This window comes from Podarcis liolepis (assembly GCF_965112155.1).
Source record: "Podarcis liolepis genome assembly, chromosome: 11".
Taxonomy (NCBI): domain Eukaryota; kingdom Metazoa; phylum Chordata; class Lepidosauria; order Squamata; family Lacertidae; genus Podarcis; species Podarcis liolepis.
Genome location: NC_139565.1, coordinates 437074 through 454477, shown reverse-complemented (window position 1 = coordinate 454477; position 17404 = coordinate 437074). Strand labels below are relative to the sequence as shown.

Genomic DNA, 17404 nt, shown 5'->3' with positions numbered 1-17404 from the left:
AGTTTAAATTTACTATCTAAAGTACAGTGGTGCCCCGCAAGACGAATGCCTCGCAAGACGAAAAACCCGCTAGACGAAAGGGTTTTCCGTTTTTTGATGCGCTTCGCAAGACGAATTTCCCTATGGGCTTGCTTCGCAAAACGAAAAAGTCTTGCGAGTCTTGCGATTCCCCTCCCTTTTTCTAAGCCGCTAAGCCACTAATAGCCTTTTAGCCGCTAAGCCTTTAATAGCCGCTAAACCGCTAATAGCGCTAATCCGCTAATAGGGTTGCTTCGCAAGACGAAAAAACCGCTAGACGAAGAGACTCGCGGAACGGATTAATTTTGTCTTGCGAGGCACCACTGTACGTACACAGTTCCTCTTACACCATTTCCTTATAAGGCACTTAACCCTGTCATTGCTCTAAAGTTACTACAGTGGGAAGCATGCATACTAGATACCATTTTAGACAAAGGAGCTTCCTCGTGGTCTGCTAGAATTTTATTGCAGGATTAGATTTCACCTCCAGTTACCAACCACATTCCTTCTGAGCATGCTCAGTAAGTTGAAACCTTATATGGTACGATTATTTATAATTCTACTTCATGAGGAAAGGAAGTTTAGCAGAATAAAGAAATTCTGAAAAAGCCCTTTAGTGGAATGTCTTCATAGGCATTCCTGCATCTTCCTGCATCTTCTTTCATCTTACCACTATGCAAGAGTTCCAGCCCTTCCAACCCTCTTCCAAAACTACATGCATCAAGGCAAAATGTCCAGGGAACCAATAGCTTGTCAATGTTTCAAAAAATTCCCAAGCAGAATAATGCAGGTAGAATTCTTACTTTGGAGGCTTTCCCTTGAGTTCCAACATCATTACACAAGGTCCCTAGTTCAAGGAGTACAAATTAATAAATAGGTTTGTAAGACTGTAAAAACTTGACAAAAATAGTCTATGGCTAGCAGCTGATAGACTGTGCAATAATAACCTTTAAAAAACCCTGATGTACATGGAAATGCAAATCTAGGGCTCATCCAGGCTTCCTTTTGTGCCGCTTTTCTAGGCACAAGTCCGGCCTTTAAAGCTCTGTGTTGGAGTGTTGGTATATTTTGGTCCTGCCACTTTCCCCGGGAAAACCTACGTTTTACCGCTGAATTGGAACAAGCAGCAAACAGCGGTTCCGCTTACAAGAGCAAACCCGTGCCTGGAAGGCGTGATGCAAAAGGAAGTTGGATGAGCCTGCAGGGTGTAATACAAAAGGTCCCTGGCTCAGTGGGACAGCAAATGGTTTGGATGCATGAGGCCCAAGTAGCCAGCGCAGGAGCTCTGCATCTGTGTGCTCTTAAGCACAGGGCTATTTTTTTAAAGTGCCCCTTTGCCACTTACTATGGGGCTTTAAGTTAGCAGTGTTTACACAGACTCAGTGTAATAATGCTGGGCTAGAAGGACAAGAATCTGCTTCAATAGAAGGCAGTTTGCCATGTTCCTAGATTCATCTCATAAGTTCCTATAGCAGTGAGCAGTCAGGTTATCCTTGTGACAGCACTGTAAATTAGAGTGAAAGCAACTTAGTAAACACAATGCTCCAGAAATCCATGAGCAAATCCCCCAAACCTCTTACACCATATGAACATTTAAATTCATTCTCACACTAGGAAGCAGCTAAAATGTGATATTGAGCAGACCTGTTGTCCATTGCCCAGGCCTGACGGGTCCAGTAGAAGCTATGGCTTTAGCAGTGAAGCTGCTCAGACTGGGAGCTTATATAGGAGCTGGAGGCTCAACTCCACCTTTCTTGTCTTTTAGCCAGGCCCTGATCCAAGCAAGTGTCTCCATGTGCTTCACTTTCCTCCTAAGCAACTAAGCTAGGCATGGTGATGGCTCTGAAGTTCCTGTCTGGCTCACTATCCCCTCTGCTCCTGCAGCACTTGGGAGATGGATGTGTGTGTCTGAGTCGATATATAGAGGGCCATTGTTACAGCACAGCAAATAAACAACTTGCTACAGAATGATGAGCTATGGATGTACAGGTACTATATAGACAGGAACCATAACACGTTTTTAGATTTACAAAAAAAGATGTTTAATAAGACTGCAATAAAACACTGTGCTTTTAGAAGTGAGTAAACAATCAGTGCTTCATTTACTTAGGCACAGCTAAAAAACCCCTGTGCTGCATTAGGCCAAGCTGTGTCTTATTATCAGCAATTTCATGCAAGGCAAAAATATGGCATTTCACTTTATTCAATGTCATAGTAAGTTTTGACAAATATCAGAATAAACCAAATCCCTTTCTGAAAGCACAAGATCACTCAGATTGCACAAAAAAGGAACATTTGGCAATTGCAATTAATGTTACTAGGCTACTAAAATATCACAAAGTCATCTCAACAAATGACAAGCAAAGAAAAGCATTCAAAGGAGTCACAAAGGAGCTCTTATCATTTCAGTGTCGTATGCCATGGCTGGAGCCTTCATGTTCTTCCGTGGCCACAAGAACCATTTGGTGTACCCAAACATTCTTTCCTCTGCTGCATCTGTTCCACAATATGTCATGCTATGACCCTCTGATAAAGCATGTGGTCCGCTTTCAGACAGCTAAGTGAATTAGAGAAGTGCCTGAACTAAGTTCCGGAGAGTTCTTGCTGAAAAAGCCCTGCTTAGAACTATGCATCACTTCCTTCATTTCATTTTGTGCTGGCATTTAAGGGAATCACATAAGCATGAAACATGAGGATGTTGTACCAGGACTTCAACATTTCGCTAATGTATCTTATCTGCCCAGAATTGTTCTTCCCCTAATCTCAGAGGATTACCCCACCATATTTCCAATATCTGAGGGCATATGACCCCTTTAAAAAGTTAGTTTTTGCAAGTTCAAAACAGTATGTTGGAAAAGTCTCTGAGTGTTCAGCTATTATGCACTTCTATAACCAGAGAGTACAATGGTACCTCAGGTAACAAACACTTTGGGTTACAGACTCAGCTAACCCGGAAGTAGTACCTCGGGTTAAGAACTTAGCCTGAGGTACCACTTTAACTAATTGGGCCTCTCACCACCACCACACCGGTGGCGCACGATTTCTGTTCTCATGCTGAGGCAAAGAAAGGTTTCAGGTTAAGAATGGACCTCCGGAACGAATTAAGTTTGTAACCAGAGGTACCACTGTAATGCCAATTTAGTCCCAGAACTCTGTTAAATCAGCATGTGATAACTGAACACTCCAGGCAGAGACAGTCTTTTGAATGTGCAGCATGGCTTTTTAAAGGGATCCCATGACTCTTCCAGCGTAGTAAAGTCAAACTCTGCTAATTACTCAAACACAAAGAAGTGGAACACAAATTCATCTTGGGAGACAGTATCCAAATATTTTGAATCCAATTTATAATAGCTCATTTATTTAAAAGTGGGGGGGGGGGGAGCGTGCCAGCAGTCTTTTCAAAATGTGTAAAATCTAATGACAGACAAGGGTCTCTGCCAAGACAGCTGCAGTGGCTAAGTACTAAAGAAGGATGCCTCCTTCAGGATTGTTTAGTAACCGTAACATAGTTGGTATATCCTTTGAAAGAAGGGAGGTTGGGAAGGGGGCTGGGTGGGAAAGGGGAACTTTCATTCATCAAAGAGTCGGCTGGATGTCTATTTTCTTCCTTCACATTTTAAATTCAAAAGTCTCAATTGCACAAACTGTGCATGAGTATAGTAGATGCCAGGTTTCAAATAGTGTATAAAACAGTGCTTGTTATTCATGATAAATCAGGGAAATAAAGTACAGTGGTACCTCGGGTTACATACGCTTCAGGTTACAGACGCTTCAGGTTACAGACTCCGCTAACCCAGAAATAATACCTCGGGTTAAGAACTTTGCTTCAGGATGAGAACAGAAATCGTGTGGTGGCGGCAGCAACGGGAGGCCCCATTAGCTAAAGTGGTCTTCAGGTTAAGAACAGTTTCAGGTTAAGAACAGACCTCCGGAATGAATTAAGTACATAACCAGAGGTACCACTGTATCTGCTTAAAGCTCTATAGAATCATAGAGTTGGAAGAGACCACAAGGGCCATCGAGTCCAACCCCCTGCCAAGCAGGAAACACCATCAGAGCACTCCTGACATATGGTTGTCAAGCCTCTGCTTAAAGACCTCCAAAGTAGGAGACTCCACCACACTCCTTGGCAGCAAATTCCACTGTCAAACACCTCTTACTGTCAGGAAGTTCTTCCTAATGTTTAGGTGGAATCTTCTTTCTTGTAGTTTGGATCCATTGCTCCGTGTCCGCTTCTCTGGAGCAGCAGAAAACAACCTTTCTCCCTCCTCTATGTGACATCCTTTTATATATTTGAACATGGCTATCATATCACCCCTTAACCTCCTCTTCTCCAGGCTAAACATGCCCAGCTCCCTTAGCCGTTCCTCATAAGGCATCGTTTCCAGGCCTTGGACCATTTTGGTTACCCTCCTCTGGACACGTTCCAGTTTGTCAGTGTCCTTCTTGAACTGTGGTGCCCAGAACTGGACACAGTACTCCAGGTGAGGTCTGACCAGAGCAGAATACAGTGGCACTATTACTTCCCTTGATCTAGATGCTATACTCCTATTGATGCAGCCCAGAATTGCATTGGCTTTTTTAGCTGCCGCGTCACACTGTTGGCTCATGTAAAGTTTGTGGTCAACCAAGACTCCTAGATCCTTTTCACATGTACTGCTCTCAAGCCAGGTGTCCCCCATCTTGTATTTGTGCCTCTCATTTTTTTTCCCCAAGTGCAATACTTTACATTTATCCCTGTTAAAGTTCATCTTGTTTGTTTTTGCCCAGTTCTCTAATCTGTCAAGGTCGTTTTGAAGTGTGATCCTGTCCTCTGGGGTGTTAGCCACCCCTCCCAGTTTGGTGTCATCTGCAAATTTGATCAGGATGCCCTTGAGTCCATCATCCAAGTCGTTGATAAAGATGTTGAATAAGACCGGGGCCAAGACAGAACCCTGTGGCACCCCACTAGTCACTCTTCTCCAGGATGAAGAGGAACCATTGATGAGCACCCTTTGGGTTTGGTCAGTCAGCCAGTTACAAATGCACTGAGTGGTAGCATAGTCAAGACCGCATTTTACCAGCTTCTTTACAAGAATATCATGGGGCACCTTGTCAAATGCCTTGCTGAAATCAAGGTAGGCTACATCCACTGCGTTCCCTTCATCTACCAGGCTTGTAATTCTGTCATACTTACACAGCCCTAAGGATACATGCAGAGGGTTGGGCTACACATGTAAGGATTAGAACACCCCCATGTGCAGCTCCTGCATATATGGCACTGCTTTCACACATTCATTGACACACTGCTTTGTGTGGTGCATCTTGGGCACTGAAAGTCACCTCTCAGCAGCTGAGTCTTCCAGTCAGCTGCAGTGACCGACAGCCTTGTTTCTAGTTCAAAATAGTGAACTGCCCCTTCCCAAACTGTGTTTGGAAAACAACTCCTTTTGCTTCTGAGCCTTTTCAAAGCATGACAGAACATTTCCATACTTACCATGAGTACTTTCTTTTTGAATTAAAGCTGAGGATTCTCAAAAGGCTAGATTGCAGAGTATGCAGCCTGCTCCTGCTTTGCAAATGCAGAGCACGAGATTTTTCTGCCACACTGGCATTTTGCAATAACTGAGTCTTAATATAAAATGAACTTTTCTCTTTGGTTATTTATGTGTACAATAAGATGCTGAAGCCATAGCACAGAAGCAAATGCACTGCTGTCTTAGTGATCAGCACTGAATTTTGCTCCCTCCCACCTCCCTCAAACCCTTCGAATAATATAAGGCAAAAAAATGAATATGATTTGACAAGTCTTCTTTCTCCCTTCCCCTCTCAATTTTGGCCCGGGGTTAGCGATCTTTCCTTGGTTCAGGTGATGACGGTAGGACCCTTACGACCTGTCCTCTCATGAATCTGGGATATTTTCAGCGCAATTGCTATGAGAGGACTCAGTACAGCCTAAAGAGAAAAAAAAAAGAAAAAAGAAAAATGGCTTAAAGGAAGACATAATAATGAATTTACACTTTTAAAAGCCTTTCTGTTAATATATTTTTAAATCAGTGGTGGCTCATATGCTAACACTGCAATCCAAATCCTCATTGTAATGCAATGGTGTGTGTGAGTTGGGCTTCCACCCACACTGTTGCTCGCCACCGGAGGATTTTTCTGTTCCACTAGGGTGCTCTGGGTGGACTGAGCTAGCCTGGGATCTGCAGATGGAGAGCCAGCCTCCCTACCCTCCTGTGACAGCATCAGGTCTGATTTGGGCTGATTGCTGCTCTAGCTGCAGGCTGGCACAGCAAGTGCTTGCAGTTCCCAAGTCAGCCAGCCGGGCTGTGCATACAACATGGGCCTATCAGTTTGGATTACAGCATAAAAGAGCAGGAAGTTCATGGACATACAAAGTGTGTTTACATAAAATTACAGTAACACACAGCTCCACAAGGGCAAACGTGCATTTGTAATGCCAAATATTACAAATTTCCCCTGCCAGATAAAGAGTCCATTTACTCCATCACACTTGCAAGTTACCTAGGATTCAATCCTATATCCGCATAGGATTGTTGGTGAAAAGCAAATGCATTTCATTCTCTTGAGTTTGTCGTTAATGTATGCATTACTTTAAACCACATGAGGGCACTGTTTGCCTAGCAATCTAGCCAGTACTTGTGTGGAAAGCATGGCCTCCATGGGGCTGTCCCTGAATAAATTTGGCCCAACTCATAGCCACAGACATGCCTTAAGACTTGGTGTTTACCTCTACTGATGTTGGTGACCCGACATTAACTAAAAGTGACACAAAAGAAGTGTCATGGTCAGATCACTTCCTGGTGCAACTGGACTTCTCCGCGACCCTTCCCCTCTGCAGGGAGGTGGGACAGATTCGCACGGTCCGCCCCCGCTACTTAATGGATCCAATTGGCTTCCAGAGAGTGGTAGGGGATGTTTTGTCCCAAGTTGATGGCCTTTCAGCTGATTCCCTGGTGGCCCGCTGGAATGCAGAGTTAACCAGGGCTATTGACTGTCTGGCTCCGAAGCGCCCTCTCCGATTGCATGGAGCCCGGACAGCCCCTTGGTTTTCCCCGGAGTTGAGGGCGATGAAACAATCGTTGAGATGGCTAGAGCGCCGGTGGTGGAAAACTCATTCTGAATCAGACCAGACACAGGCTAGAGCTCAACGTCGAGCCTACCAAGTGGCAATGGCAACGGCAAAGAGGGCCTTCTTCGCCGCCTCCATTGCATCTGCAGAAAACAGCAGCAGGAGACTTTATCAGGTGGCTCACAATCTATTGGAACCACCTGCACCACCAGGGCCTGGTAGGGAGCCCAAGATCTCCTGCAATGCTTTTGCAAAGTTTTTTGCAGATAAAGTCGCTCAGATTCAGAAGGAGGTAGACTCCACCATGGGAGCAGGGCCAGGGCAGGAGAGTGCTAGAGTTCTGTCTAGTCTTGTTACATGGGATCAGTTCCAATCTGTTACCTCCGAGGATGTGGACAGGCTGCTTGGACAAGTGAAACCGACCACCTGTCTCCTTGATCCTAGCCCATCCTGGCTGGTAAAAGCGAGCCGGGAAGGGCTGGGCGATGGGCTCTGCGGGGTGGTGAATGCTTCCCTCTGTGAGGAAGCCTTCCCAGACCCGCTGAAAGAGGCGGTCATTAAACCGCTTCTTAAAAAAACATCTTTAGACAAGATGCCTGTTATTTTCTCCCTCCCTCCCACTCATCTTAAAAATAGTTCCTCCATGAATAAAGCCTCTGAACTCCAGAAATTGTAAGTACCGTATTTTTCGCTCCATTGGACGCACCAGACCATAGGACGCACCGGACCATAGGAGGGGGAGAACAGGGAAAAATTTTTTTTCTTGTTCTCCCCCTCTCAAACAAGGTGCGTTCAAGGTACATTTACCAGAGCTTGTGGGGCTGGCGGTGGGGGGAAGCGCTGCTTTCCCCCACCGCCAGCCTCAAAGATCCCTGAAGCCTTTGGAGCGCAGCGCCCCGCTGCCCTGCAGAGGTTTGCGCGCAGCCGTCCCCAAGCTAGAACAGCGAGACGGAGCCCTCCGTCTCGCTGTTCTGGCTTGGGAACAGCCTTGCTAGCTTCTGCAGGACAGCGGGGTGAAGAGACCCCGCTGCCCTGGGGAGGCTGTGCGCGCAGCTGTCCCCAAGCTAGAACAGCGAGACGGAGCCCTCCGTCTCGCTGTTCTGGCTTGGGAACAGCTTTGCTAGCTTCTGCAAGACAGCGGGGTGAAGGCACCCCGCTGCCCTGCAGAGGTTTGCGCGCAGCAATCCCCAAGCTAGAGCAGTGCGACGGAGCCCTCCGTCTTGCTGTTCTGGGTTGGGAACAGCTTTGCTAGCTTCTGCAAGACAGCGGGGTGAAGGCACCCCGCTGCCCTGGAGAGGCTGTGCACGCAGCCGTCCCCAAGCTAGAGCAGTGAGACAGAGCCCTCCGTCTCGCTGTTCTGGCTTGGGAACAGCCTTGCTAGCTTCTGCAGGACAGCGGGGTGAAGAGACCCCGCTGCCCTGGGGAGGCTGTGCGCGCAGCTGTCCCCAAGCTAGAACAGTGAGACGGAGCCCTCCATCTCGCTGTTCTGGCTTGGGAACAGCTTTGCTAGCTTCTGCAGGATAGCGGGCTGAAGGCACCCCGCTGCCCTGCAGAGGTTTGCGCGCAGCCATCCCCAAGCTAGAGCAGCGAGACGGAGCGCTCCGCAGTGCTCCGTCTTCCTGTTCTGGCTTTGAGCTTAGCGGCGCAGCCAGCATTCGCTCTATAGGATGCACACACATTTCCCCTTAATTTTTGGAGGCGGAAATGTGCGTCCTATAGAACGAAAAATGCGGTAATTATTCTAGTCTAATTCACTTAAGATGCAAGGTCTGCTGAAAAGGATCACACTGCTAAGAGTGTTTCAGCAATTCCAATCCATGTAATTTAGCAATCTAAAGTGTTCCGCCTTTCTCTGGCTTGTGCTCAAAGTGTAGATACAGATCTGAGCTACCAGGGTTTTTGTAATTCATGTTAAAATCAGAAAAGGATTTTCAGTAGCAAAAAGCCAATGAGAGCAGGTGTATGGTACCACATATACAGCCTGAACTACAGCTAGCTACATTATTTGATTCGGCTCTATTTGTGACCCAGAATGCTCTCTATGTTTTGTTCTGCCAGATACACAGCTCTTGTGTATAATATAGGAGAAGGCTTGGATATCAAATCAAAATGCCAAGTTGGCCCCAGATGAACAGCAAGCTGGGATGTAACTTGAGGACACAAATGTGGGAGGTGCGAAAAAGGCAGGCAGTCCTTCTGCAATGTCAATTATGCTAGCAAGGAATTGCATGGAATCAAGTTGAGGATATCATGCCAGCAACACGACCTTGACAGATTAGAGAACTGGGCAAAAACAAACAAGATGAACTTTAACAGGGAGAAATGTAAAGTATTGCACTTGGGCAAAAAAAATGAGAGGCACAAATACAAGATGGGGGACACCTGGCTTGAGAGCAGTCCATGTGAAAAGGATCTAGGAGTCTTGGTTGACCACAAACTTGTCATGAGCCAACAGTGTGACGCGGCAGCTAAAAAAGCCAATGCAATTCTGGGCTGCATCAATAGGAGTATAGCATCTAGATCAAGGGAAGTAATAGTGCCACTGTATTCTGCTCTGGTCAGACCACACCTGGAGTACTGTGTCCAGTTCTGGGCACCACAGTTCAAGAAGGACACTGACAAACTGGAACGTGTCCAGAGGAGGGCAACCAAAATGGTCAAAGGCCTGGAAACGATGCCTTATGAGGAACGGCTAAGGGAGCTGGGCATGTTTAGCCTGGAGAAGAGGAGGTTAAGGGGTGATATGATAGCCATGTTCAAATATATAAAAGGATGTCACATAGAGGAGGGAGAAAGGTTGTTTTCTGCTGCTCCAGAGAAGCGGACACGGAGCAATGGATCCAAACTACAAGAAAGAAGATTCCACCTCAACATTAGGAAGAACTTCCTGACAGTAAGAGCTGTTCGACAGTGGAATTTGCTGCCAAGGAGTGTGGTGGAGTCTCCTACTTTGGAGGTCTTTAAGCAGAGGCTTGACAACCATATGTCAGGAGTGCTCTGATGGTGTTTCCTGCTTGGCAGTGGGTTGGACTCGATGGCCCTTGTGGTCTATTCCAACTCTATGATTCTATTATTCTAACACCTCACTGGTTTGCTTTTCAAAGGTTTTGTGCAATTGGGCAGGGTCCCTCCACTACCAACAACACATATCACTTTATCTGCCAAGTACTTTTATGATCAACATGTAGAACCCAGGCTTGTAAAACAACTAACCATATTTTGTCCTCCAGGGGAAAAAGGATTCAATTTTTTTTGAATAGTAGAACAAATTGTGGGAATTCTCCCATGCAAATACACAAACTATATGGTCTCCAGGGATGATTAAATGGAAAACAACAACAACAGTAATCTCCAAGCATTGCCATTGCCAGTTTTTGAATTCCTACATTTGCAAGCTCTACTGGGGATGAGAAGACTTTATAGCATGAGCCAGTTATGATTACTTGAAGTACCATCTGCAAGACATTAAGTGTTTGTCTCCTCTCCTTTGATATCACTCTTTCTCACAAAATCCAACAGTAATACACCCAATAGAGCAACCCTATTAATTCAATGCCACAATTATGATAGGATTTCATGTGGAGCTGAGATCTGCTGCCAGCCAGCTGAACTTTGTATGTGGACTATTAGCCTTAGAGTTCTCTCTTAGTTAAGGAGAAAAGAAACACAGCTGCAGCTGTATTATATTGGCCAGAGACACTCCATCTTGTCACAAATCAGAAGCGGGCAGCTTACACACCGGCCTACACACAACTGTGAAGAATATCATGAAAAGTCGAAGTGCTACAGTAAGTTTATATTTTAATTTATGGTCTTTTATGTGGCAATTGCTTCAGGGTGGTTTGTTCATAAATGAAAGGACTCATAACTGAAATGAACTTCAAAAGAAATACATGGCTAAAGTGTTTCAAGTATCAATTTCATATGGCACTGACTTATGGCTCCTTATGGAAACCTTTCAAACCAAGTTTTATCGTTCCCTACTAGAGATCCTTTCTTACATGTCTAATATAGCTGTCCGCTTGGAGGTCGGTCAAATCCCTGTTAGTGCTCGTATATGGATCCTGAAGATCCATTACTGGATAAAACTCTTCTTTCCTGTCAGGCTGGCATCCTTAACCCTATCAATCACTATCAAACAAAATGGAAAACTACATTTTATGAAAAGCTAAAAGGCTTGGGGTTTTCGTCACAGGCACAGGTTACGAGAAAGCCAGAGCAACAATTCGCCAATGAATCTGGGATGTAGAATTTCAGTGTCATATGAGTGAAATGAATAAGCACTCAGCAATCAAATACAATGGTTTTGCCCCAGAAATTTATCTGTCAAAATTACAAATATCTAAATATAGAAGGTCGATCACCCTCACTAGATTCAACATGCTGCCATCTGCCTTATTGCAGGGGAGATATGTAGGTAAATCATATGCGGAGCGAGTCTGCCCCGTGGCCTGATAGAGGTGGAAACCGTATCTCATGTCTTGCTATGATGTCAATTTTATGAGGGTATTCACTTGGTCTTCCTGTTATACAGAAGATTCCAAGTGGGTCTGAACCTCAATGCTTAAAATCCCTCATAGAGGATAGGGACCCAGAGATCACGCTAAGGGTGGCCGAATTTTGTGCAGCTGCCATAAAACTCAGAGAGGAAGCTGTGCTATTACAAAGACTAAGGCCTCAGATACAAACTCTAGATAATATTTTAGTTTAAGACCTAAACCACAATTCTAATGGCTGTCATATTCGTATTGTTTATTGTCATAAAGGTAAAGGGACCCCTGACCATTAGGTCCAGTTGTGGCCGACTTTGGGGTTGCGGCGCTCATCTCGCTTTATTGGCTGAGGGAGCCGGCGTCCAGCTTCCGGGTCGTGTGGCCAGCATGACTAAGCCGCTTCTGGCGAACCAGAGCAGCACACGGAAACACCGTTTACCTTCCTGCCGGAGTGGTACCTATTTATCTACTTGCACTTTGACGTGCTTTCAAACTGCTAGGTTAGCAGGAGCAGGGACCAAGCAACGGGAGCTCACCCAGTCGCAGGGATTCGAACCATGACCTTCTGATCAGCAAGTCCTAGGCTCTGTGGTTTAACCCACAGCACCACCCGCGTCCTTGTTTATTGTCCTATTTGGTTGTTAATTCAAACTTAATTCTATTGTGTTTTATGTTCACTTAGTACGGTATGTGAATCTGGTCTGGGACTGTAATAAATTTCATTCATTCATTCATATGGCTCACGTCATAGAAAGATGGAGGACAGGTTGTTTTCATTTATAAATGCCATTCTTAATCTGAATGGATTAGCTTCAAGTGAAACAACCCTAAATCAGACCTTGGAAAAATCTTGATGCTGAGCTCCAAAAAAATACAACGCTTTGTCTTTTGGCTTAATTTGCTTCCTTAGGCACTGTGGTCTTTGTAATGTGAGAACTAAAAACACTTGGGACTAACAAACGCCTATGCAGCTCTCTCAAATATATCAGGGGCCCCATAAAATCCCAAGAAGGGGTGGGCATTTGGACCCAAAGGATCAGGAATGCCGTCTTAACTATGTACTCCTTGGGAGGGAAATCATAGGGAGAGATTGCTTGCTGTGTAAATATTGTTGCATATGGAATGTAAAGAGACACCCCATTCCAGGGCGGGTAGCACTTTAAAATTGGGGTGCTCAGCTGCAAGTAGAACCCTTGCAAATGAATGCCTTGGGCAGCCCATTCAGGCAGCAAACTAACAGGCTTCAGGATGTCTATCCAGGCACCATAAGGAATGCTGTGGGAAAGCTAGTATGTTTTTATAGCACTGACATTTTATTAAAGAAAATCCTCTTAGTCTATTAATTGTATACATTCCAGTTTAATACATTTGTAGAAATGTGCTTATATTAAAAAAACAACGGTTCTAAAGAGAATATCATACGTTGTTTTTAGATACACACACACACACACACACACATGTACTGCAGAAGACGCCATCTTGCTTCCAGTGTGGGAGAGAAGGGACTGCAGAAGTGGTCGCCTTTCTTTCTCCCCTCTTGCTTTTCATCAAAGATGACACAAACTGCCACAGTTCTTCCAACCTTTAAAAAATGTTTTTAATAAATAACCCAAACCCACTACCTGATTACCATATTGGTCTGACTATAAAAGTCAAGTGGGGGGGGGGGAGAAAAAAAGACAATGCCCAATATAAGCCGCTCCCTTCCTTGCTCTCTCCCTTCCCGGCCTTGGGGGAGAGGTCGGGGGACTATGCGCGGGGGCGGCGGGCGGCGGCGGCGCTTTGCCACGCTCCTGGCACTGTTTGCCCCATGCTCCTGGCTACATACTGGATTTTTGTAAGGTCGCGAATATAAGCCTCACTTTAACTTTTCACGGATGGAATTTGGAAAAAAAGTGTGGCTTATATTTGGGGCAATACGGTAATTGTGGGTAATTAAATAACTGACTAAACAAAGTCCAAATCTTTAGTAAGGTAGCAACATATCCAAACAAAGTGTTTCTGGGGAAACAACTTTTATCAACACACGCTCTGTTGGTTTTACTGGACGGTGCATCTATTTAGACCATGAATATATTTTACAGTTTGTAAATTAATACTGAAAAAGTCAAAGTACAATAATATACAGCTAAAAATAGTTCAGATAGAGATTCAAAGATACATGCTAATCACTTTATTATTCTGTTCTCCTTTACATCAAGATCAAATCAGGCCCAGTGTGACACAACTAAATTTAGCATAGTCATGGTTTGGCTTGATAAAGACATATAATGAAATTATGACAGTGCATTCAAGTCCAAGGTCCTGTTCATACCTCAATTGTGGCTAGTAAATGACCCTAGGACATGGAGGGGCTCAGTCTCCACTATTTAGCAGGCTCCTGACTTGTAGCTTTCAATCCATTATAAAGAGACCTTTCAAACTTACATATAGAATCACGACCAAAATCTAGCGCAGAATGAGATACAGTCATGAACAGAGTTCAGTGGTGTTAATGATGCTTGTGCTGGACTATAGCCTAGGACTACAGATTTGCTGGAAAATGAGCAAGAGACTTATTTTCAAAGTAACACAAAAATTATTGAAAAGCAACGAAACTACCGTATTTTTCGCCCTATAGGACGCACCGTCCCATAAGACGCACCTAGTTTTTTTTTGGGGGGGGAAATAAAGGGGAAAAATTATTTCCCCCCCAGGCGCGGGGCTGGGGCAGCCTGAGCTTCCCCCGACCCCAGCCCCCAAACAGGCAACTCTCTGCAAGCCGTGGGAGCCCAGCGGTGGCTCCCGCTGCTTGAGGAGAGATCCGCGAAGCCTGGACGCGCTGAGATCAGCGCGCGCAGGCTTCGGCATGGAGGCATCTCTCCCCAAGCAGTGGGAGCGTTCCCGCTGCTTCAGGAGAGATCCGTGAAACCTGCACACGCTGATCTCAGCGCGCGCTGGCTTCGGGATGCCGGCATCTCTCCCCAAGCAGCGGGAGCGTTCCCGCTGCTTCAGGAGAGATCCGTGAAACCTGCACACGCTGATCTCAGCGCGCGCTGGCTTCCGGATGCCGGCATCTCTCCCCAAGCATTGGGAGCGTTCCCGCTGCTTGAGGAGAGATCCGCGAAGCCTGCACGCGCTGAGATCAGCGCGCGCAGGCTTCGGGATGCCGGCATCTCTCCCCAAGCAGCGGGAGCGTTCCCGCTGCTTCAGGAGAGATCCGCGAAGCCTGCGCGCGCTGAGATCAGCGCGCGCAGGCTTCAGGATGCCGGCATCTCTCCCCAAGCATTGGGAGCGTTCCCGCTGCTTGAGGAGAGATCCGCGAAGCCTGCACGCGCTGAGATCAGCGCGCGCAGGCTTCGGGATGCCGGCATCTCTCCCCAAGCAGCGGGAGCGTTCCCGCTGCTTCAGGAGAGATCCGCGAAGCCTGCGCGCGCTGAGATCAGCGCGCGCAGGCTTCGGGATGCCGGCAACTCTCCCCAAGCAGCGGGAGCGTTCCCGCTGCTTGCCGAGAGGTCCGCGAAGCCTGGAGAGCGAGAGGGGTCGGTGCGCACCTACCGCTCTCGCTCTCCAGGCTTCAGCGAAAGCCTGCATTCGCCCCATAGGACGCACCCACATTTCCCCTTCATTTTTGGAGGGGAAAAAGTGCGTCCTATAGGGTGAAAAATACGGTACTCAATTAACTGAGGTTCTACCCCCCCAAGGAGAAACCTGCCCCCCAATGTCCTCTTTTGGGGGGTATATTTCCCCAGCATTTCCCCAAAGAAGCTCAACAAACGGGGGTGGGGTGTGTTGATCTCTTTAGAAAAGCTCAACGTTTTGGCTGCTCCCCCAATATATATCACAGTTCTTAATCGGCCACATATGGTTGGTAAACCTTTAAACAAGAAGTCAGATCCAATCTAGCAGAAGCTAGAGTCAGAGCTATTGATACAGGAACAAAGATTAATTCTGTGTCTGATAGGGTTGCACTCCACAGGACCCAACTCTGACCATGGATGTGTGAATGATGGTTGTGTGCAGGTGGGTCTTTGCCTCGCTTAGGTTGGTAAATCAACTCCATTAATTCCTACAGTGCACATTTCATCCTGTAGTAACTCCCTTATGCCTCCTCCCTTACAAAATCCTGGCAGATGGGAAAAGTCTTTCTTCTTAGAATCGCCTTCATCCTATAACTAGTTTTAATAGCAGGGGAAGATGCTTTTATGTCACTGTGATGTGTCAATTTTATTCATTGTTTTGTTTTCTGGTGTTGTTTTCATAGATTTTGCTTTCTAGACTGTTTTGTATTTTGCTATTCTTTGCAGCTTAGTTTTTGTTTTGTTAGCTGAAGTTTTAATGTTTTATTCCTATTTTTAAAATCCTTTACAGTGGTGCCTCGCAAGACGAAAAGAATCCGTTCTGTGATTCTCTTCGTCTAGCGGTTTTTTCGTCTTGCGAAGCAAGCCCATTGACGGATTAGCGCTATTAGCGGCTTTTAGCGGCTTATCGGATCAGCTGATAAGCGGCTTAGCGGCTTAGAAAAAAGGGGGGAGGAAAAAAACCCCTCAGGAACTCGCAAGACATTTTCGTCTTGCGAAGCAAGCCCATAGGAGATTCGTTTTGCGAAGCACCTCCAAAACGGAAAACTCTTTCGTCTAGCGAGTTTTCCGTCTTGCGAGGCATTCGTCTTGCGGGGCACCACTGTATTATCTTCCAGCAACTCAGGACCTTCAGACCTGTACATCACAGTCTGAACAAAGCTTTTTTATAATAATAATAATAATAGTAGTAGTAGTAGTAATAATGATGATGATGATGATGTTTTAGTCTTTTAACAATATTGGGAGTCTCCTTGGACAAGTAAAGAAAGACAGAGCATTTGTGTTTATTTTTTAAAATAAAAATGAACACAAAAATAAATAATTGATGGAACTGGATTGCAGAGTTGTTGTGATGGCCAACAGCTTAGATGGCTATAAAAGGGGATTCACTAGATCCATGGAGAACAAAATTATCAGTGCATGCTCCACTTGCAATGGCCAGAAAATTCAAAAACAAAACCCAAGGCTATTGAAATCATTACACATACATTCATGGTTTTAATTTAAGCTACACTAATTCTGTCTATTTCTAACATAGACTGAATTTTATCTTTAGTGAGTTTCACAACTATTTTTGAGATTTGCTTGCTACACAGATAACGCAATTACCTTTGCATTTTGACCAGGTTTCATTTATCTCAGAGAATGATTATTTCCCCTCTTTTGATGGAAGTGAACTTGTGCACACTTTATTGATGAAACCATTAAAACTAATAATTCCATAATGTGCTAGAAAGGATCAGTGTTCCCACTGTCATTGATAAACTAGTATAATTTGTCTTTCTTTTTAAACTGCTGCTTAAGCAAGTAAGAGGTAATGGGAAAAAGGGCGATGTAAGGAAGCTACACTTTAGAATTAAAGCAAATTAATCCAGAATTCTGAATGCAACGCAGTATCTGGCTGTTTCTACCAAATGCCACAGAGACTGTATATTTCAGCTTCATTAACTGTATCTGAATACAGTTAAGAGTGCTACTCTGTAGAAGCTTCATAATAGTCTTTGTACATAATTTAAATTTACAGGAAAGTGCTCTATAGTCTCTGAAATTCTTGGCAGAGTTAAATATTTAGGGAAACTGAGGTCTCTAGACATTTAATGCAAAGCAATAGCTCTAGAATTTAGAAAAACCTAACTGATCAGACCTTTCAAATAGGAGACTTGAAGGCATTCTACGTAATGTTCACAAAATGTAGACAGCATGTTTTTTGATAAGGCTACCTTTTTATTTTTTGAAAAACATTAACTGGGGATGGT

General features: G+C 45.1%; 1 protein-coding gene across 2 annotated transcripts in view; it reads right to left on the bottom strand.

Moving 5' to 3' along the window:
- Window positions 1-2035: 2035 nt before the first annotated feature.
- Window positions 2036-17404, bottom strand: part of PGM5 (phosphoglucomutase 5) — a 111040-nt gene continuing 95671 nt past the window's right edge. Inside the window, exons 11-12 of one of the 2 annotated variants that reach the window (XR_014516938.1) lie at window positions 5174-5952; window positions 2036-3996 (exon numbers count right to left, since the gene is read on the bottom strand). Coding sequence is in view for 1 of the 2 variants with exons in the window: in XM_083464920.1 (XP_083321046.1) it covers window positions 5863-5952 (90 nt within the window). In the remaining variant the exon portion in view is untranslated. Of the gene's footprint in view, window positions 3997-5173; window positions 5953-17404 lie in introns of those variants that run through there. The other variant, XM_083464920.1, reaches the window with a different exon arrangement.